This window comes from Molossus molossus, unplaced genomic scaffold, assembly GCF_014108415.1.
Source record: "Molossus molossus isolate mMolMol1 unplaced genomic scaffold, mMolMol1.p scaffold_m16_p_11, whole genome shotgun sequence".
In the NCBI taxonomy this organism is placed as follows: domain Eukaryota; kingdom Metazoa; phylum Chordata; class Mammalia; order Chiroptera; family Molossidae; genus Molossus; species Molossus molossus.
Window position 1 is genome coordinate 35,056,967 of NW_023425346.1, and position 22,271 is coordinate 35,079,237.

The 22,271-nt window shown below is 43.2% G+C and overlaps 1 protein-coding gene across 1 annotated transcript in view; it reads right to left on the bottom strand.

Annotated features, from left to right (window-relative positions):
* Positions 1-19,799, bottom strand: part of CACNB4 (calcium voltage-gated channel auxiliary subunit beta 4) — a 231,032-nt gene extending 211,233 nt beyond the window's left edge. The window contains exons 1-2 of the mRNA XM_036254358.1: positions 19,718-19,799; positions 19,405-19,488 (exon numbers count right to left, since the gene is read on the bottom strand). Coding sequence (XP_036110251.1) covers positions 19,405-19,488; positions 19,718-19,726 — 93 coding nt within the window. The 5' untranslated portion in view covers positions 19,727-19,799. The remainder of the gene's footprint in view (positions 1-19,404; positions 19,489-19,717) is intronic.
* Positions 19,800-22,271: the final 2,472 nt, after the last annotated feature.

Sequence of the window (22,271 nt, forward strand, 5' to 3'; positions counted from 1 at the left end):
AGTTTGGCAGTAAGTTGATCATCACAGAGCCGTGTAGGCTATAATAAGAAATTAAGATTCTATTCTAACACAATTGAAATCCATAGGAGGGTTTTAAAGAGAGGAATGACATGATCTGATTTTCTTTTTAAATAGATAACCTACTACAACCAAGACTAGTGTGCCTACAAGGCTATCATTTAAAATTGAAAGAGAAATAAAGAGCTTCTGAAACCAAAAAAAACAAACTGAAGGAGTTCATTACTATCAAAACAGCATTACTAGTAATGTTAAAGGGTCTTCTTGAAGAAGAAGGCGGGGGGGGGGAGGTAGGGGAAGAAGAGACAGAGGAACATAGTTATAAAGAATAAAATGTCAGCCTGGCCAGTGTGGCTCAGTGGTAGAGTGTCAACCATGCACCAAGAGGTCGCCGGTTCAATTCCCTGTCAGGGCACATGCCCAGGTTGTGGGCCTAATTCCCAGTGGGGGGCATGCAGGAAGCAGCCAATTAATGTTCTCTCTCATCGATGTTTCTATCTCTCTCTCATTCTCCCTTCCTCTCTCTCTAAAATCAATAAAGAAAAAAATATTTTTAAAAAAGAATAAAATGGTAATATATACCTATCAATAGTCACTTTATTTATTTACTTAATCCTTACCCGAGGATATTTTTCCATTTGTCTTCAGATAGAGTGGAAGGGGGAGAGAGAGAGAGGGATGGGGGGAGAGAGAGAGAGAAGCATCAATATGAAAGAGACACATCAACTGGTTGCCTCCCAAGGTACATGCCCTTGACCAAAATTGAACCCACGACTCATTGGTTTACAGGCTGACGCTCTAACCGCTGAGCCAAACTGGCCAGGACTCACTTTAAGTGTAAATGGCTTAAATGCTCTAACCAAAAGACATGGGGTAGCAGAATGGATAAGAAAGCAAGATATATATGCTTTCTACAAGAGACCCCTCTCAGAACAAAAGATGCACACAGACTAAAAGTAAAGGGATGGAAAAAGATATTTCATGAAAATGAAAATTTGTTAAAAGCTGGGTAGCAATACTTGTATCAGACAAAGTAGACTTCAAAACAAAGGCCATAACAAGAGACAAAGAAAGACATTACATAATGGTAGAGGGATAAAGAATGTAATCCTCATAAACATTTATGCACCCAACATAGGGCACCTAAATATATAAAGCAAACCTTGATGGACATAAAGGGAGAGGTCGGCTGTAATATAGTCATAGTAGGGGATTTTAACACCCCATTGACGTCAATGGATAGATCTTCCAGATAGAATATAAACAAGGAAACAGGGGCTTTAAATGATACACTAGATAGATTTAATTGATATCTTCAGAGGATTTCATCCTAAAGCAGCAGAATATACCTTTTTTTTCAAGTACACATGGAACATTTTATGAGATAGCCACATTAAGACACAAAAGAAGTCCTGATCAGTTTAAGAACTTTTAAATCATATCATCAATAAATCAACAAACAGGTTGGTGAGGATGTGGAGAAAAGGTAACCCTGTGCACTGCTGATGGGAATGCAGACTGGTGCAGCCACTATGAAAAATGGTATGGAGTTTCATCAAAAAAATTAAAAATGGAACTGCCTTATGGTCTAGCAATTCCACTTCTGGGAATATATCCAAAGAAACCCAACATACTGATTCAAAAGAATATATACACCCTTATGTTCATTGCAGCGTTATTAACAGCCAAGATTTGAAGCAGCCCAAGTGCCCATCAGTAGGTAAGTGGGTAAAAAACTATGGTATATTTACACAATAGAATACTACTCAGCCATAAAAAAGAAGGAACTCTTGCCTTTTTTGAGAGCATGGATGGACCTGAAGAGCATTATGCTAAGTGAATAAGCCAGTCAGAGAAAGACAAGTACCCCATGATTTCACTTATATGTGGAATTTAATGAACAAAGATAAGCTAACAAACAAAATAGAAACAGACCCATAGATAACAGAAAACAGACTGACAGCTGTTAGAGGGTGGTGGGTTGAAGGGTTGAATGAAAAAGGTGAAGGGATTAAGCAAAAAAATAAAATAAAATCACAGAGACAGACAACAGTATGATGATTACCAAAGGGAAAGGGGGGTACGAGAGAGAATAAAAGGGAAAAGGGAGGTTAAATGGTGTTAGAAGGAGACTTGACTTTGGGTGGTGAACACACAATACAATATATAGATGGTATATTATAGAATTGTACACTTGAAACCCATATAATTTTATTAACCAATGTAACCACAATAAATTTAATAAACATTAAAATAAAAAAGTAACTCCAGAAGTAGTGTGGAGGCTGGGTCTGGTGGTAAAGCGGGGAGACTCAGTAGATCAGAAGAGAGATGGTGGTGGTGGAACGCAGAGTGGCAACAGGAGAAATGGAGAGAAATGCATGGATTTGAGATGGCTTTTTGAGATATAACTGGCGCCCTGGCCAGTTTGGCTCAGCGGTTAGAGCGTCGGCCTGCGGTCCGGAGAGACCCGGGTTCGGTTCCCACTAAGGGCACGTACTTCGGTTGCAGTTTGTCCCCGGCCCTGGTTGGTCGTGCGGGTGGCAGCCACTCGATGTGTCCCTTTCACATCGATGTTTCTCTCTCTCTCCCTTCCTCTCTCTCCCTCCCACTATATCTGTACAAAAAATGGAAAAATATCCTCGGGTGAGGATAAAAAAAAAAAAAAGAGAGAGAGAGAGATATAACTGGCTGAAGAATTATTCAGATTCATTACTTCATCACCATTCTGAAGTTCTGTGAAGAACACTATTTGGGGAGAATAGTCTATACGATCATCAGTTCATCTCCATCAGTGATTTTCATGGATCCTTTAAGGTGCCTCTAGGACTGCTGCAGAGAGCATGCGGAGGACACTGGGAGGGAGGGGCCCAGATACAGCAACCCCCATCAGTCAAAGCATCCTAAATAGGCTGATTTCCAAGGATGATGTCTGCAATTTCATTTGAAGAAAAGTTTTCCATGCTAAAACCAAGCTTTGAAGCTAGCTGTAGTCTCATAGCAAAGTTCAGGCCAATGGGTTGTGAGCAGAAGAAATATGGTTAATTTCTGAGTCATTCCCTTAAAAACGAAGCTATGTATTCTCCTCTTTCCCCCTTCCTAGGAAATGGTGATAACTGTAGCAGCCACAGTGGATCCAAAACTAGAAGCTAAATATTGAGAATGGCAGAACCTACCCATCTTGGATGACTCAACTCTTGAAATAGAGCCATCTACCCACTTTGAACTGCCCATCTACCTCTGGACTGTTTAGTGACAAAGAACTATACATTGTATCTTCCGGTTTCACTGTTATAGCAGCTTAGCATATACTCATACAGAGCTTCAACAGCCAATGTATGATCCACCATGTGTCTCATTCCCTTTTCCGCAGCAAGCACAAACGTTCCAGATAGTGGCTGCTTTGTTGGAGTGAGAATAACAGTGAACAGGCACCCAGTCAATTCAGGAAATACATGAAGTGTGAATGCAAAATAAGCCATTGTGTTGTTGCTGTTTGGGGAAGTTTTTATTATTGCAGCATCACCTAACCTATCCTGACTAATACACCCTGGTTGAAAACAGCTGCTCTAAAGTCTCTCTCTGGATTACATGAGACCAGAGAACCACACTCATCACCTGGGGAATTTGGAAAATACTGACGCCTTAGTCTAACCCCCATAAATTGTGATTTAATTAAGGCGCAATGTGGCCTGAGCGTGGGGACTTTCACATACTGCCCTGGTGATTCTAATACGCAGCCAAGGTTAAGAATCACGGACGTCTGTGGACCATATTGCAATGGCTCCCAATAATTGCTTTTATTGCACTGTACTCCAGCATGATGAGGAACATTATCTGTATACTGAATGATATTATAAGAAACAACTCCAGAATTATGATAAGGTTAATTTACTGCCTTAGACAGTGCCAACTCTATGAGAACACGGGAGAAATTTCTCTCTCGTCTCAGTGTGAGAAGTATTTATGCTTTTCCTAAACAACCAGTTTACTTCTACTCTTAGACATTGTAAATCCTGTAAATGCTCTTGCCCTCCTCTCTGGTTAGTTCCTGGAAGATTCAGAGACAACCTTGAAGCCCCTAATGAGCCAATGTCTAGAATTTCATTGGCATACATTTTGTGTACTCAGCACACTGTCTTACCCTTATTTTCTCCTTGGTTCGTTTTATTCATATGTGATAACATACAAGGCAACTTGAGCCATGTCCAGAACAAAGCAGTATATAAATAGGTTCTTTTTAAATAATAAGTAAAGAGCATGTGCCACTGTCTGGAAGAGGGATGAGAAGGAACAGTCCAGTGCACCAGCTTACCCAAGGCAACTTGAACACACAAGGTCGCTATCATAAACATATCCCGAGAGCCTCCTACTTAATTTCACTTAAAAAGAGACACTCCTGCCCTGGCCGGTTTGGCTCAGCGGTTAGAGCGTTGGCCTGCAGTCCAGAGAGACCCGCTAAGGGCATATACCTCAGTTGCAGTTTGTCCCCGGCCCTGGTTGGTCGAGCGGGTGGCAGCCACTCGATGTGTCCCTTTCACATCAATGTTTCTCTCTCTCTCTCTTCCTCTCTCTCCCTCCCACTCTATCTGAAAAAAAAAAAATGGAAAAATGTCCTCGGATGAGAATAAAAAAAAAAAAAAAGAGAGAGACACTCCTGCCTCACTTAATGGAGCATAGGAAGCCATGCTGAACTGCCTAGGCAAAATATCATGCCTGAGAATTGAGAGATAAGCAGGAGAGTCCATCTTGAAGGCTCCTAATGCAGTGTTTTCAAATGATGAGATTCAGTCTTGTGGTTTTCCTCATACCTTCAGCAAAGTTTCATACTGGTGACTTACGTTATTTTTATTATATATGTAAAACCCATTAGCTCCTTGCTCTTCCTGGTGGCTTTAATAATCATAAGAGCAGAAGCCACACTACTCCTCAGCTGACTTCTTCTTAATAGCTTCCAGGAGGCACGTCTGAGAACCAACTCGCCACTTTTCACAAATACTTCCTTCTCGACAGCCCACTCTGTTCTTTGCATATCCTTTCATTCTGCATGCATATGCTTGGAAGAGTTATAAATTCCCATTCTGGCCAAAATTAACTTTCCTCTTGTAAATGTCTCCACATCCTCTCTCTGCTACATTCCAAAGAGAATGTCTTCATCTAATACTTCCAGTAATATCTGATGAGCCTGTGTTTTAGTAGTTCATCTCAGCAGCTAAGTGTCACAGGACTTATACAGAAACTATAGACCAGTGTTTTCTACCAAAACGAATGAGTTGACCACACATATCTGTGGAGACAGACATAAAATCCTATAATACTAGAGCTTGAATGAACCCGAGAGGTCACCTAGCCCACGCCACTCAAACCCCCATTTTTCAGACAGGAAAACAGAGGCCCTGAGAAATTAAGGTAGTCACTCAATACTTGGGTGGTATCCCAGAAATCCACTGTTTAGTCAGTAATTTAAAACTTGTATACATTTTCTCATTAAGGAACAATATTACAACAGAAAGGCAGACACCCAGATCAGCCTTCAGAAGCGTATTTCAGATAGATGATAGTGACGGAGCACAACGAAGTGAATGTACTTAGTGTCACTGAGCTGCTCACTAAAAAATGGTTTAAATGGTAAACGTCATAATATATGTAATTTACCACAATTTTTTGAAAATTCCTACTTAATCCATGAAAGGTTTGAAACATGCTACACAAAGAAGGAGGAGCAAGAGAAGGAAGAAATTCCCACTATCGTGCCTGGCCCTGCATGAGGATCCTTCATTGAGTCAACGTCTGGTTAATTGCTCTTACAACATCCATATTCCTCTCTATCTACCATTAGCTCCCAAAATCCCCTTAGAAAACTGGTCTTCCCCATTCTCAGCCATGGCAGGATGAGGGTCTCCTCTCAAAGAGTGGCTACCTGTTGGTTTCAGGCAGTCGCCTGGCTGGCACAGTGTTGGTTCATGAGCCATTTCAGACTAACAAAATTCAAGAAGTGTGTGTGTGTGTTGCAGGGGGAGAAGAGCATGTCTACAAAACAAAAACCCTTTTCATTCTGTTGGAGCTACCATGAGAAGCTATCTCTTCCTATGGACAGGACAACAGATGATTGGGAGATCCTGAACCACGGTGGCCATTGCTGACCATGACAGGTGCTAGCCTGAGGCCTAAGCCAGCACACAGAACTGTGCACAGGAGAGCATGCAATGTTGAAAGAATTGCAGAGAAGGATAGAGGAAGGCCTGATGAAGTCGTGAACTTATGGAGCAAGCCGTACCTGAAGTCAGCCAGCCCAACTCCTGGACTTTTCATTTACATGAGCCAATAATTTGATATTTTGCCTTAGCCAGTTGGTGTTGAGTTTCTGTTTATCTGCAACTGAAAGATTCCTAACAAATACAGTTCCAGAACAAAGTCTGAAATAGACCAAGTGTGAGCCTCATTTCCCTTTTACGAAACCATTTCCCACCAGTCATGTCTTTTCTCCCCAGGTACCCAGTGCCCTCCGCCTGTCCCAAGGTCTCCATTCTGATACCCTAGCCAGGCCTGCACTAACTCCCAAAGTGCTTCAGCCCCAACATTACTGTCCCCTTTCCTCTTACATCTATACCACGGCCCCCAGTACAAATTCATGAAGCAAAAATAAAGGAAAATGCATAAACTATGATGAGTATGTTGCAGCTGAGGCTAAAAGGGATTCAGAGTTAGTCTGAGTCTGCATCAATCTGTGTAGGTCGACATGTCTTAGCAGCAAGCCTTGTGTGCAGTCCTGGGGCAGAGGCAGAATGATGTCTGCTCCCCAGGGTAGCCCTACACAGAGAGATGCAGGCTGATCACACAGAAGCTGGCTTTGCAAAGGAATCTGCAAGATTCAGGGCCCAGGGGACAGAATGTGACCCTGAGTTAAGAAAGCCTGGAAAAGAGCTTGAACAGAGAAGCTGAAGAATACGGTGCTGTTTGCCACCTTCTAGCTTTTGACTGTGAAACAGCATCTTAGTGAGAAGGAAGCGGTGTCCTCCCAAAGGCAGAGCCACTGGAGTGAGAGAGGCAGCAGAAACCAATGAGGGGCAGAGTGATGCGCACCCCCTGGACTTACAGAAAGGTGTTACGTTCCTATGACCACAGGTAAGAAAGGTGAACACGCAAAACGTGGATTATTAATGCTGATACCTTACAACTTCTTCTCCTGCTCCTCCTTCCTCTGGTCCCACATGATAGGGACAATGTCCATGTAGACCCCCCGACTGAGGAGTCATGGGGACCTCCAGATTACACAAAGGAGGACTTAATATATGACCTGTCGAAACGGAATGTCAGGGAGTGCCGGAGAAGGAGATCTGGAGCGGTATTAAAGGGCTTCGTGGAGGAGACTGTTCTAGAGGGGTTGACAGAGGGCAAGGTCACCATCAGGTGGAAATGGTGAGACTGTTTCAGGCAGAAGGAATGGAGGACCGAGAAGGGAAGAAGGCAGGGGAAGAGCTTTCTGATGAGGAAGTAAGGGAAAGCCCTGTGCGAAAGACAAATGGCCTCAGGGACATTGGGGTCTGCGTTGTGATGGGCTTTGTGAAATGGTAAGACAAGTAAATGGAGGGACCTGGAAAGTCAAGCAAAACAAGCCAAGCAGAGAAAGACAAATATCACATGATCTCACTTATTTGTGGAATATAACGAACATATAACAATCTGAGGAATGGCATAGTCCCAGAGACATGGAAGTGGGGTACAGACTGACTATCCCCTGAAGAGGGGGTGGGGGGAGAGATAAGCCACAGAACTTATATGCATGTGTGCATGAACAATGGACATGGACAACAAAGGTGAGGACAGGGTGGGGAGGGAGGAGGAGGGGGGAATCAGTGGGTGAAAAGGGGAAACATCTGTAACAAAAATAAATTAATTAATTTAATTTTAAAAAATGGTGAGCAGCGAGTCCAGTTGCAATAATGTGTGAATGACTACAGCCCCATTAGACTTCTGGGAAGGTTCACATTTTAAAAATAGGTTGCTCGGTAACCCAAATCGTCTAGAAACTGTTCGGATTTCAGACAATGGAGGAAGAAGAAAAGTGTCCAGGGGTGTGGAAGCAGGTATTCTGGGGCAGGATATCACCCTGCACAGGATCCCAGCCCAGCCCCAACGTCCCACGCCCGCCCTGAGGGTCTGGTCAGTTTCCACGGTGGCTTCCTGGTTCTTCTCAACCTGGTTCTTCGCAACCTACGGCTTGGTGAACACTCCATGGTCTGTTTTCTGTGTGTTTTGTTGTTGCTTTAAACAAGGCCACAGTTGTGTTGGAGGCCTGGATAATGGTGGATGTTTGTAAGTCTGATATCTTTAAGTTTTGTTTGCTTGCACTTTTTAAAAAATATGTTTTTATTGATTTTAGAAAGAAGAAGGGGGAGGAAGAGAGAGAGAGAAACATCAATTGGCTGCCTCTTGCATGCCCCCCGACTGGGGATGGAGCCTGCGACTTGGGCATGTGCCCTGACTGGGAACTGAACGTATGACCTCTCAGTGCATGGAATGACGCTCAACTTCAAACTGAGCCACAGACAGTACAAGCTGTCTGCTTGTACTTTTTAAACAATGACATCAGTTAATATATTTAATGTCACTGAATTATATACTTAAAATGGTTAAAATGATATAATTAGTATTAAGTGTATTTCACCACAATTTTAAAAAACATAATTTTTTTTAAAACCCCATTGGCCATCTTTTTTTACAATTAACTCTTCGTATGTAGACATATTAAACAAAATACTTAGAAATATAAAATTTGCATTTTATTGGGTTAGTTTAAACCCTAAGCATTCCTATTCCTATAGAAATAGCAATAAAACAATAATAACACGCATGGTACACATTATTACTCTTATAATGCATATTTGACATAGTTTTTAAAAAGATAATTGGTTTAATTTCCATTTTATGGATCAAAAGAAATATTTATGTTATATTAAACTAAATAAGTATAACAACCAAAACCAAATGAAAAACTGGGCCTTCACTACCACATGTTCTACAACATGGAGAACAAAAGAATAAAAAGTATATCCCTCAAACGAAATCACCCTTCAAGCTTTCTGAAATTAGCAGCGAATGTTTGCAGCTGACCTATTTCTCTCCCACACAACTGTGTTGATAATTGACTTTTGTCCCCCAGGGAAGTGCTCAAATATAACTGAGCAGCACCTGCCACATAGAGAGTACAGTTCTATGTGCCCCGCAATTCCCATAAATACTGTACTTAGTTCAGGACTCTGCTTTCTTCTTAATTGCACCTCTCAAGGAAGAAATATTGTAGTTACCAAAGCTGAGTTATTGTGAACATCTAGATAAAATTTAAAAAATATTTTGAATTATCAGTACCCAAGATATTTCTATTACTAAAATGTATTGAAAATGATGGCACTAAAAGCTTCTATTGCTCTGAGAATTTCTTTAATCCTGTCGTTCTCATCCCATTATATAAATCCTCTTCTATTGATGAGAGCCACTCGGTTTTGTTCAGTCCTGAGGACAATATCAGGGGTTTGATTTCCATGCAGGCCAAAAAATCCAGCTAAAAATGACCTAAGACTACAGTTTCAAAATAAATATAAATATGACCCACCCCATTCAACACCACCACTTGAAAAGCCTCTGGGACACACAGGCTTAACGCAAGTCCCCGTCTGCACACAGGCCAACCTCTGCACTTGGACCAGGGGCTACACCTGGGAACCCTCAGCTGGTATAGAGAATATGTTACTGAAAAAAATGTGAAGCCAGTCACAAAACATCATATATTATTGTATGATTCCAGTTACATGAAATGTCCAGAATAGGCGAATCTATAGACACAGAGAGTAGGTTAAGGTTGCCTAGGGCTGGGGTGAGGAGGAGGATGGGAAATGCGGCTAACTGGATACAAGGTTTCTTTGGGTCTGATGAAAGTGTCCTAAACTTAGATTACGGTGATAACAATAGGGCCTCTGGATTCCTGAAAGAATGACTTCCCCTTTTTTGCTACACACACCACAAAATGAGGCCAGGTAAGAAAGTCATGCCTATCTGGCACTCTAACCTTAACAGAGATCATTTTCCCTACCTGTTTGACTTGGAAACATAATCGGCACTTGAGTTGTTAACACTGGCACTGGGCCATTCCAGAAGGTAGGAGAGTATGATAAATTCATCTACATACGTTACTATGCATTTCCATTACTGCTGGCATTTTCTGTATTAAGAAAAGAAATTCCAGGAAAATGTTCCTAATTTTAAGATAATATCATCTTCAAACACAGTGAACACTGTAAAAATTTACCATTTCTAGTGATTCTGATCACCAGGAAAAATGCGGATTCTTCCCAAATTTATGTTTACAAAATATCCCCTCTCAAAACAGAGTGCTCCAGTCGCAATTAAATTGCAACTCTGTGCAGAGATGCTCCAGCAAGAGAAAAAGAACATACAATGAGAAATGAAGCAGGAATAGTTTGTCAACCAGATGATCACAGTGAACCGCTCAGAAAGCTCCAGGGAAGGAGTTTGACAGCCCCGCCGTCACAATGCTCTCAGGGCCTGCAGTACTGTGCTGAATGCCACCCCTCTGATTCAGGTAATTACCTCTGTTCCGTGTGATAGGCAAGGACCCTTAAAGAAAGCCGAGTTTGCAGAGCGGCGTGTTTACTCCGGTTAAAATGAGACCTACCTTCAAGGAAATTCAAATCTCAGCCTCTATTCAGGCCAGGTGTTGATCTATTTCCAAAAACCGGCTGCCATGGCACACAGCTTATCACTATTGCCACTTGAAAGCAGTAAAAGTATTCTCTGAAAGCGGAATCTATAATTTAGCCTCTTCATTAATTCGGGCTTCTAGTTCTCATCCTAAGCCCTCTCCTTGCCCCTGTTCACATGGTTAATTCCAAGCACAATTCCAGATGTCTAGCTCTGTAGCCTAGGACTTACCTTCTTTCTAGGCTGAAGAGCGATGAATTCTACCTCAACGTCTTCCTGGTTCATGAAGTACCAGGGCATGTACCTGTGCGAACTCGGCACAATACCGGCTGCTTCGATCAGAATGTGTGGTTAAGGGGGCGCTTTGGAGGTAACAGCCTACCTCTTCTTGAGACTCATCAATCTGATGATTTCTCATCTGGAGAGGTATTCTACAGAGTCAGAGAGTGTGTAATTGCGGATAGTTAAGGAGGCGCTCAGCACAGCCCACAGAGGGACTATGGGTGAGCACCTGGGTCCAGAGAAAGGAAAAAGCACCCAGGGGCTCGGCCTGCACCGCTACCCTGCTGAAGGATGGCTCAGAGGATCTGTTTCTGAGCCCTGAACCCCATTCTAAGCAAACACATTCCTCCTGAGAAGGAAGCTCTGGCACAGGGGGGACAGGCTGAGAGCGGCCCTGCTTGGGGTCCTCGGAAGCACTCCATTCCCAAACGTTGCTTAAAACAGACACAGAGGCCAGACACACAGAACCACAGGGCAGAATAGGGCCTCATGCCCACTCCCACGTGTCTGTGGATGGTTCCCGGGGTCATCAGTGAACCTGGGGGACTTGCCAGCCCGCTTGCCCTGGTTATGGTTTAAGCTTTCTTCTGAGTCTGAGCTGCAGAAATGAGACCAAGAAGGGGCCAAACTCAGAGGAAAGTGACGGGCTTGGACAATGCCACGACCTCAGCCAGAAAAGCTGGGCCAGACCTAGATTTGCTGGGCCTTGCTAACCCCACCGCATTAGTAGACTCATCAGGACTGGAGAGACCAGTTTCTACCACTAACTACTCCACATGGTTTGACTAAAGGACATTCTCTCAGCTCCACCTTTGCTTGTTCCCTTGATAAGGAGAGTCTCTGCCCCTCGATACCCCGGGACCACACTGTCTGGGCGGCACGTGGACTAATGAAGGGGAGAGGTCACAGTGAAGGTCATTTTCAGCTTATGTTTCCACACAGCATCCTACAATTTTTTAGAGAGAATAGGATTTGAATAAGAATTTATCTAAATGTCAATAAAATGTTATCGTCTCAAACTGAAGGACAAATAGTTCTTTCTTCTATAAAAATGACATTTAGGGAACTCTGTGTGTCAATAACAGAGACTTGGAGAAAAGCAAAATTGACTGGTTAACTGGTTAGCTGCCCAATAATTAGATTTCTCAGTCAGGAGCACCATCAATTCAGCTCCTTTTATTCAAGCCCAAGAGCAACAGTTGGCCACGAGGGGCAGAGTTCCTTCATGCTCTTTCAGATCTCAATTAGGGAAGATGCATTCTAAGGAAAACTCGCGAAGGAAACGGGTATAAACTTTTCCTCAAAGTTTGCTGTAACCGGATCTTACCATTGAGCAAGGAAGTTCTGCGTACAGACCAAGAAAAAAACCTTCAATTTTCAGATGAAAAGTGATTCATGATTGTCTTCCATGCAACTAAAATATAACAATGATTGTGCCAGTTTATTACTAGAAAAAAGAAAAGAAATAATGCTTTTTGAAAAACAAAACAAACAAACAAAAAATAATGGTTGTGCCAATCCTGGCCCATTTCCCTCCGACTTATTCCTCCCCTTTCCCTGTTCTCTTTCTACCCTGGGGAGGCCAGGCCTGCACCTGTTTGACAGCCTCCCATGTTAGCTGCCTTCCACTGGGCTCAGCCATGGGAGCACTCAGGGGACTGTGGGAGTGAGGGTGTGAGTTGGGGGTGGAAAAAAGGAAAAGCCAGAGTATTTCCCCCATTTTCTCCACCTCAAGTGGCTTTGTTGGGCAGAGGCTGCATCTCCTCCATGTCCCTCACTGTTTTTAAGTTGAGATATAACTGACAGACAACATTATATTAGTTTCAGGTGTACAACATAATGATTTGGTATTTGTGTATATTGCAAAATGATCACCACAAGCCTGCTTAACATCCACCACCATTCACCGGTAGGTGCCATTTGTTTCCTTGTGATGAGAACTTTTAAGATCGACTCTTAGAAACTTTCAGCTATTCAGCACAATATTATTTCTTAACTATGGTCACCATGCTGTATATTACACACCCAGGACTTATTTATTTTATAGTTGGCTGAAGTTTGTACCCACTTTTGACCCACTTCACCCACCCCCACCTATAAGTAACCACCAATCAGATCTCTGTATCTATGAGCTTGGGGTTTGGGGGAGGGTTTTTTTTTGTTTTTAGATTTCACATAAAGATGAGATCATACAATATTTGTCTTTCTCTGTTTGACTTATTTCACTTAGCGTAATGCTCTCAAGGTTCATCCATATTGTCGCAAATGGCAAGACTTCCTTCCCTCTTCTTATGGTGAAATAATATTCCATAATATATACATACCACAATTTTTTTATCCATTCATTCATTCATGGAATCTTTGGTTGTTTCCTTATCTTGGCTATTGCAAATAATTCTGCCATGAACATGAGGGTGCAGATATCTTTTCAGCTAGTGTTTTTGTTTTATTCGGATAAATACCCAGAACTGGAATTGCTGGAGCATATAGTAGTTCTATTTTAAATTTCTTGAGGTACCTCCATACTGTTTTCTATAGTGGCTGCACCAATTTAGCAATTCCCACCAGCGGTGCACAAGGGTCCCCTTTTCTCCACATCCTCACCAACTTTTGTTATTTCCTGTCTTCTTGATAACAGCCATTCTGACAGTGTGAGGTGATACTCTCTGTGTCTCTGGCTCCTGCAAAACAGTACCCCAGTGTTTCCAGCATTTTCCAGATGATTCTGACCCCAGGGCTTCAGTAACAGTTTCTTGTCCTAGCCTAGAGGTGACAGTGGCTTCCTGCTATTGCTAAGGCCTCTAGGTTTACCTTTTAATCTCTCTCATCACCTGCTTAACCATGTCTCTACATCCAAGTCCCTATAAAAACTCAAGTACTTATGTTTCTTGGTTAGACTCTGAGTAATACAGTGATTAGTATATAAATAAAAACAAACAAAAACTCTGTGTAACCATGAATAATGCAAACAAAAATTTCATCCCATGATAAAATTTGGGGAAAAAACTAGTCTCCAGATTCTCCAGTTGTTGCTTTGTTCTTCACAATAACCATATAAATTAAGAATATTTCTAGAGCACAAGAGGAATAAGCTTCATATGTCCTTTCACGTGTCCACATCTATGTGTGTTTGTATATCTTGGTTCTTCAGGGATGAAGAGTGTTGCAGTGGAAAATCTGTAGAGTCTGAGACTGTCTCATTATCCATTGGTGTGACTTTGATAAGTCCTTTGGTCTCTGTTTTATTCATCTAAAAACAGAGAATTGAAGTACTTTCCCTCTGCAATCTCCTCCTGTTCTACAATTCTGAGTCTAAGTTTATGGATAAATTTTATATACTCACACACACACCTCTAGGCATATGATTATTCTTAGAGTTATGCACAAAGTATGTACACCTTCTGTTGATTAATTTGCATTTCATTGGGGAAAAATTAGCATTTCATCAGAAAAAAAGTGTCTATAATCAGTGCTCAAATTATAACCCAAAGAATTTTGTTGCCAACTTGTTTTATTATAGTATCAACTTTGTAACTCAATATGTTTTATATCTCTAAATACAGTGTGGGTTCATTGAATTATTGTAATGATCACTTGATTAGCATATCTAAAAAAAGTACAAGGCTCCCTGCTCTAAGATAGATGGCTCCAAAGACGGCTGCACCAGTGTCTTCCATTCTTCATGCTCTCTTGTAAGGTGACCTTGCTGCACCCCATCAAAATGTAGTCCATTTAGCCTCCCTCTGAAACTAGGCTGGTCCTTTGGTCTGTGTTGTCTTAGAGACTGGAACAGAAGTAATGTCAGAGAGCTTTTGATAACTAGGTCTTACCAAATCTGCAGCTTCGCCTTTCCTTCCGTGGATGCTCCTTCTAGGAACCCAGCCAGCACGGAAGCTCAAGCGACCACACTGCGAGGGCCGGGGAGAGGAAAACTGACCCTTCTGCCAAAAGCGCTCGTTAGTTCTCAGCCAGCACCAGCACCCACTGCCCAACCACATGAGCTATTTTAGACCTTTCAGCCATTCTGGTGCCCAGATGACATCACATAAAGCTGAACTGTCTGGTCAGCACACAGAATTTTTTTTTTTAAGTGTTGTTGCTTTAAACCACTAAATTTTGTGAAGCTTTGTTAGGAAGCAATTTTTCCCCATTAGACAAAAAGTTTAATGTGGAAGCAGAACTCTGTGCCTGAAACATGTCAAGCTCGTCCTCTATCCATCAGTTTCTTCATTCATTCAAATCAATACGTATTTATCGAACATCTACTGTGCTAAATGCTGAGGATGCAAAAGAGACCAAATGCAGACATATTCCTACCCTAGTGGAACTTATTATTTGGATGGGGAGAAAAGCATTAACAGAGAAATCTACTTACATGTTAAATTATAACAGTGGCGGTACTACTGAGAACTGGCATAATGTACTCTGGGATGAGGTGCATGGTTAAGGAGCTGACCTCATCAAAAGGTAAGAAAAAGAAGTGATAACTAAAGGTCTCAAGGAAGATTAAAAGTCAACTAGGCAGAGGGGAGAGCTCAGCATGTGCAAAGGGCCTGTGGCAGGAGGGAGGGTGGTTGTGTTCAAGATCTGTGTTTAGAACTAAGAGATCTTGGCTCAAGATAAGGATGGTAGGGACCAGGCCTCCTAAGACTCTGCAGTCCTCATAAGGACTTAACTGGAAGAGGTCGACGTACCCATCCCACTCTGATCATATTTTCTCTTCAAACCCCAGTGAGGAGAAAACTGGGAGTAACCCCAGTGAGAGTGACCTGGAGTACTCCACCATACAAACTGTATGTGCAGTGACATTTGTGGGTATTTCAATACTCAGTACACATGAGCATTTTGCCCATGCCCTCATTCCTTGCTATACTGTTATACACTATGCTATACATAAATAGTTCCTTGCGATTCACCTATGTCTCCATATTACTCTATAAAACCTTTGAGTATGGGGGCTGTGTCCCATTATCTTTTTTCATTCCTCTTTCATAGTATCTAGAAAACTGCTGGGCACATAGCAAATATTTAATGAGTATTTCCTAAAAATATAAAACACTCATAAATAATCCATTCTTAAATAGCCTGTCAGAAGTAATCTCCTGGGAGAAAATTCTACAGCCTCACTTGGAAAGCCATTCCAATGATAGCAACACTCTTAGAAAAGTCTTGCTATAAAACTTCATTCCTTTCTTTTCTTTAAGTCCTTACCCAAGGGCATGCTTAGAGAGAGGAAAGGAGAGGGTGGGAGGGAGGGAGATGAAAGGGAGAGGGAGGGAAGGAGAAAGGGGGAGGGAAGGAGGGAGCGATGGGGGGTGGGAGGGAGAGAGAGAGAGAGAGAGAGAGAGAGAGAGAGAGAGAGATGGATCAGTTGCTTTCCATAGGAGTCCCAACCTGGGATCCAATTGCAACCCAGGTATGTGCCCTGACCATGACTCAAACTTGCAACGTTCAGTGCACAGGACCACACCCAACCAACTAACTGAGTCACTGCAGCTGAGCTAAAACCTCATTCCTTTCTAATTGTAGCCACTTCTTGAGTTTCGTCTTCAGTGAAGACTGAGAACAATCCATCACATTTCCAGAGAATGCCTTTGTGTACAGTTTGAAGATCATTACTAGGTCACCCCTAGCGCTCTCTCCTTTCACTGGCAAAACACTTAATCTTCTCACCTTTCCACAAAGAAACCACTTAGTTGCTTCCTGGATCTATTCCAAAACCTCCATCCCTCCTAAACTGTGGAGGCCAGCAATCTAGTAAACCAGGAAACAAGGTCAAGAATGCCTATGGAACTTTGTATACTGTCCCCAGAGTAGAGGCATGCTCTCTTCCTAACTCTGCTTGTTTCCAGACCAACTCATACGTGTGCACATGTAGGTGTGTGCACACACACATATCTGTGCAAGCATACACACAAAACACTGGAATTTTTTTTTTTTACCAACTCAAAGAATAAACAACTATTTTATTAATTGAGTCTGCCAACTGTCCTCTGTTTTTCACCATTAGCCCAGTCTTACCCATCTGATTTCACACACCAACTTTTTTTTAGTGAAAGCTTCGTTTCAATATATTTGAAATAATATGACAGAGAAATCAGCACTATTTCTATTGGTATCACCACTATCTTCTTCATGTGTGAAAGCATCACACAGACTGGAAAATATCACCAAGAAATTTCAGTACCCAATGCATCAAGAATTCAAAAATAATAAATCACTGGCCATTCAACAAATAAAGAGGCTCTAATAACATAAAGAGCTGTTGTGCTTTAAAAATATATATATATATTTTTTAGCATTTGGTTGGAAACTGTTCAATTTTATTTCAAGAAATACACTTAAATTTCATTCTCAATCATTTTTCACATCTTCTCAAAGAAATAAAATTCCCTCAGTTATTATTATTATCGCACCCATTATAGAAATCTGTATTATGCCATTTAAATGAGATCATGTGAAGGATACGTACTGAACTGTGAGTGCTTACAAAAATTTTGTATTTTTTTTGGCAGAAAAACTAGGAAACTTGTGTATATGATATAATTACAACTAATTCTTAAATTTAAATTAGACCACTTTATTAAACTAACAAATCCCAGTTTCAGAAAGACTTATAAACTATATTTGTTCTAAAAATCTGCATTGGTTTAAATTATTCCCCAAATTATTTGCCATGCAATACTTCTCATATTTTTATGGCAACACATACCAGCACACTTAACAAGCACTTATATATATATATTATCTCATTTAATCATTTATTGAAGCAAACTGTGGAAAGAATAAGAATATGAGAAAGAATGTTGATGATTTTGTTTGTTCTTGAAAGAATAAAGCACAAACAAAAGTGATGGTGTAGATGAACTCGAAAATTTAGCCTAACAATTCATGGAATAGGCTGTTGTATAATTAGTATTTTAAAGAATGCTGCAACAATAAAACTACCAAAAGTAGGCACCTACCAAATAAACAAGAATAAGATCTCAGCCACATAACTAAAATATTTTTTGAAAAATGAAGAATGTCTTTGTCTTATCAAATACACAAATAATCTAAGCACGGCAAAGGGAATAGAATGTACTTTTGAAATGAATTCAAAATCTTAAATATATTTATTTTAATAATGCTCATCTTAGTGCTCACTGAATTAAAGAGAAATAGTAATAATTTCTGTCTGCAGAAAATTAATATCTACATAATAAATATCTAAGTATGCTTTATGGGCCCTTTAGGAGAGGTTTGAGTTCAATTTTTAGTATAATGCCATTCAAGGTGGATAACCTGTCCAAATTGAGATAATCTCTAAAGAAACACAGCAAAGCTGTCACCATAGGTTAAAAACACAAAGCTCTGAGTGACCTACAGGGAAAAGAACTTGCCAAGGTCACTTCAGTAGTCCACAGTGGAGCCTGGGATAATAGCGTCCTGGTGCAATGACCAAAGTCCTCACCAGGTCACCCCTAACACACACACACACCTTCACAGCTTCTGTTCCAAAAAGAGATCAAGGTGATTCTCTTTTTGTTGTTGTTGTTGTTGCATGATCTCCCTAGCACTGGGCAGTTATGTAGGGGTGGTTTCACTTACAGCACATGGGCAGTATGCAGATTAAAGGCCAATGTCCTAGGTCAAGGTAAAAGGTACCTAAATCTAAGCATTCAGTGTAACCTGCGATCTTTAGCACACACAACGCACACGAGAACCACACAGAAGAAAACAGCCACTAAGAAACAAACACTAAGTGCATTACCACCCAGACCCCAGGAACTGAGTGCTGGCCTTCACTTATTTCGATTTAAACAGATCCAGCAGTCTCCCTAATTTAGAGAACCAATAAAGCGGTCCCAAAATGAGACCAAACTTTCTGCTCCAAGTGTCTTTTTTTTCCTTCTTCTTCTTTTTTTTTTTTTTTACCAAAGCTCAGAGATCTCACGCAAGACCTAGACAAAGAAAAGTACTCAAAATAGAAGAGATCCCTAACTCAGTAGAATCAAACCAGGTGCCCAGCTCCACGGGCTTTGGTTACTCAAAGTCGTTACACGACTTAAAGACGCTTCCCCGCGGACTGAATATGTAACGAGAAATATGCCGTCTTAAATGCAATGTCCCTGCGCTAAACCAGGTCCCCGACGACTTGCGTCCACCAGCACAAACTAACTTCCTAGGGCAGTGCGGAGACGCCGGTACCCAAGACTTCGCGAGCTGCGGGCAGAGCGAGAAGGACGCAGCCGGAGCGCCTGACCCCGCGGGAAAGAGGCTCGCGGGGCGCTGCGCCCGCCGCTCCCGCACGCGGGGGATGCGCTCGGCCCCCGGACCGCCGCGCCGCGCTCTCGGCCTCCTGCCCAAGCTGCTCCCAGCGTCCGCCACGCGCCTGCCTCCTACCTGTCTGAGGATGAAGCTGGTCGAAGTGGTGCTGCCATCGGATCTTTTCAACCTGCTCCTCCGGGTCGTGGTGCCTCGGGCCACCTGGACTCGACACACGGGGCCAGAGAGAAGCAGGTGAGGACCGCAACGTGGAGCCGAGCGACCACCCCTGGCTAGAGTCCGCCCCCGGACCAGCTCCCTGGGTGCCCCCAGAGCCCGCACCCAAGTCTCCGCCGCGGCCCCCAGATCCAGCCCCTACCCCCACCACCCACCCACTCCAATCCTCGACAACTGAACAGATGCCCGAGAGGAGCAGCCCGCGAGCACCCACCACATCCATTAACCAAGATTCTCAGGGTGCGGGGTCCGAGTCCCCGGCATCTGCTGGGGAAGGCTGCAGGCTCCGAAGCGGGAGCGCAGAGACCAGATGAGGTGAGGAGGAGGAGGAGGAGGAGGAGGAGGGGGAGGAGGAGGAGGAGGAGGAGGAGGAGAAAGAGGAGGAGCGGGAGGAGAAGGGGACGCGGAGGAGGGCGGGGGACAGGCCGCCGACTCCCAGGACGGGGGCCCCGGAGCGCCGGGGACAAAGGCGGGGCGCTGTCGGCCGCTCAGGAGGGGGCGCAGGAGGGGGCGGTACCTGCGAGGTGGGCGAGTGCGACCCGTCTGCAATCCCGTTCTTGGCGTAGGAGGAGGACATGGTTCACAGCTGCATGGCCGGCCCGAGCGCGCGGGGCGGAGGACCCACAGGCCCCCAGGAACTCGGAGCGGGGGAGGGGAGGCGGCAGGACTCCCCACCCGCCCCGGGACCGCACCGGCTCGCGGCTCCCTGCCCGCACTCCGGAGAGCGCTACACCTTAAAGGGACCCGGGCGCTTCCCCCGCGCCCGCAGCGGCGTCCGGGGCAGCGGTCCCCGCCGAGGGAGTCCCGCGGAGGGGCCTCTCGGGACCTCACCCACCCGAGCCGGGGGGCAGAAGCGCTCTCCCATCTAGCGAGCGCCTTCCAGCAGAGCTTTCAGAGAAGGCGGGGAGGGGAAATCTGCGGTGGGGGTGGGAGGATTAAAATAGTCTGCACAGTTTAAAATGAGACAAAGGTGGCACGGTTCATGAATCAGGACTTGGGGAGGGACGCTGGCGCGGGGTGGCAGAGTGGGACGAGCCGACCGAGGGGTGGGTGCGTGTGTGTGTGTGTGTGTGTGTGTGTGTGTGTGTGTGTGGCACTGGAACAGTAAAAGGGCAAGAGCAGAACCTTCCTTTGGAGGCTTCACTCCTCAGCCCACTGTGGTAAGGCATGGGGTTCTGTGGTTTGTTTTTTGTCCGTGTTTCTGTATTGTTTTTGCTAACTCTGGCCTCAGAAGCACGAGACACAGCCAGCCAGGCAGCCCTGAAGACCCTACCCACCTGAGTCTGACGGGAAGGGCAGCCCCACAGGAGAGCATCTTGTCCTAAGGAGTTTTGAAGGTCATGTTAGACCTGCTAAGAAAGCAAGAGTTGGCTGCATGCCTCCCATTTCTACGTGGATAGCCGTTTTCAGGGGAGGAAACTCATCCATAAAACCGTATATAATCTTTACCGTTGTTGCAACCCTGGGTTTGCTTCTGCAAATACATACAAGAGTTTAATTCGAGATAAAATTAAGCCAGTTGTGGAGAGGTGGAATTTGAAGTAATAAGAAGACGGAAGAAAAACATATGCGAATTCAAAAATAAAATTATCCATTTAACTATAGTTACTGCTTGAGAAATCCATCTTTAAAATATGCATAGTATCTTAAATCACTAGATCAGCCCATGTCATATTGCATTTTTTAATGGAAACTGCCATGTTTCTTTTAAAAATTGTTTGACATTATTGAAGTACTGATTATATCTTATTTCCATTCCTACCCCTTTCACTTAATCCACCAGACCTGCATTTCTTTCCAACAGTCTAATAACTAGTCTCTGCCTCCAGGCTCCCTACTGCATGCACGGGAACACAGAACATGCACATGACACACACACACACACACACACACACACTTTATTCCATCTACACACTACAAGCAAAGCCATTTTCCTACACCTCTTTGTCCAAGTCATTCCTCTCTAAAAAGCACTTACTGTTCTCACCAGCCCACAAGATAAGTACCAAACTCCATGGCCCAACAACCAAGCCCTCCTCTCTCCTGTTCTTCTGGTCACCACCTCATTTGTCTAATTTGATCTCGCCATACAGACCTTTGGGCAAGCAGGCAGGTCTGCACATTATTGTGTTAGCATACCAAATAAAATCTCATTTCAGCACCCCTGCTTTGGAATGTGCCCTCCCCCAACACACACACACACCCACACACACACACACAGCTGAATCTCTCTTTTCCAAACTTGGCTGAGCTAATTCTTCCTGCAGGACTGACCATTCCAGTGATGGATAGGTTCTTGTGCCCCTGAAAAACTAGAGCATTTATTCTCTGGGCATTTAATATAGGTTGCCTTGGTTTATTAGTTCTCTTTTTTGTGAAAATCTTCTAATTTCTAAAATAGGTTTTTAGCTTTTTATCTTCTGTTCTTCCACCTCAGACACAGTAGATTTCCTCCATAAAGTTTATGCGTAATGATGTATCTGCCAATACAGAGCTCCCTGCTTTGGTTATGGTCAACTCAATCCATTTTTAGTTCTGGGCCATTTTCATAGGTGATACTCAATATATATAGAATCAATTATTGTATGGACACCGGAATTTGAGTTTTCTGATTTTCCACTGCTCACAGTCTCACTGACTTTGAGTTATCAAAAAAGAATCTATAGCAGCATGATGGTAAGTGTCTCTCTATACCCACCCCACAGCAAAACTGGGGGTAAGGGTTTGTTAATCCTCATCTGAGGATAATTTTCTATTGATTTTTAGAG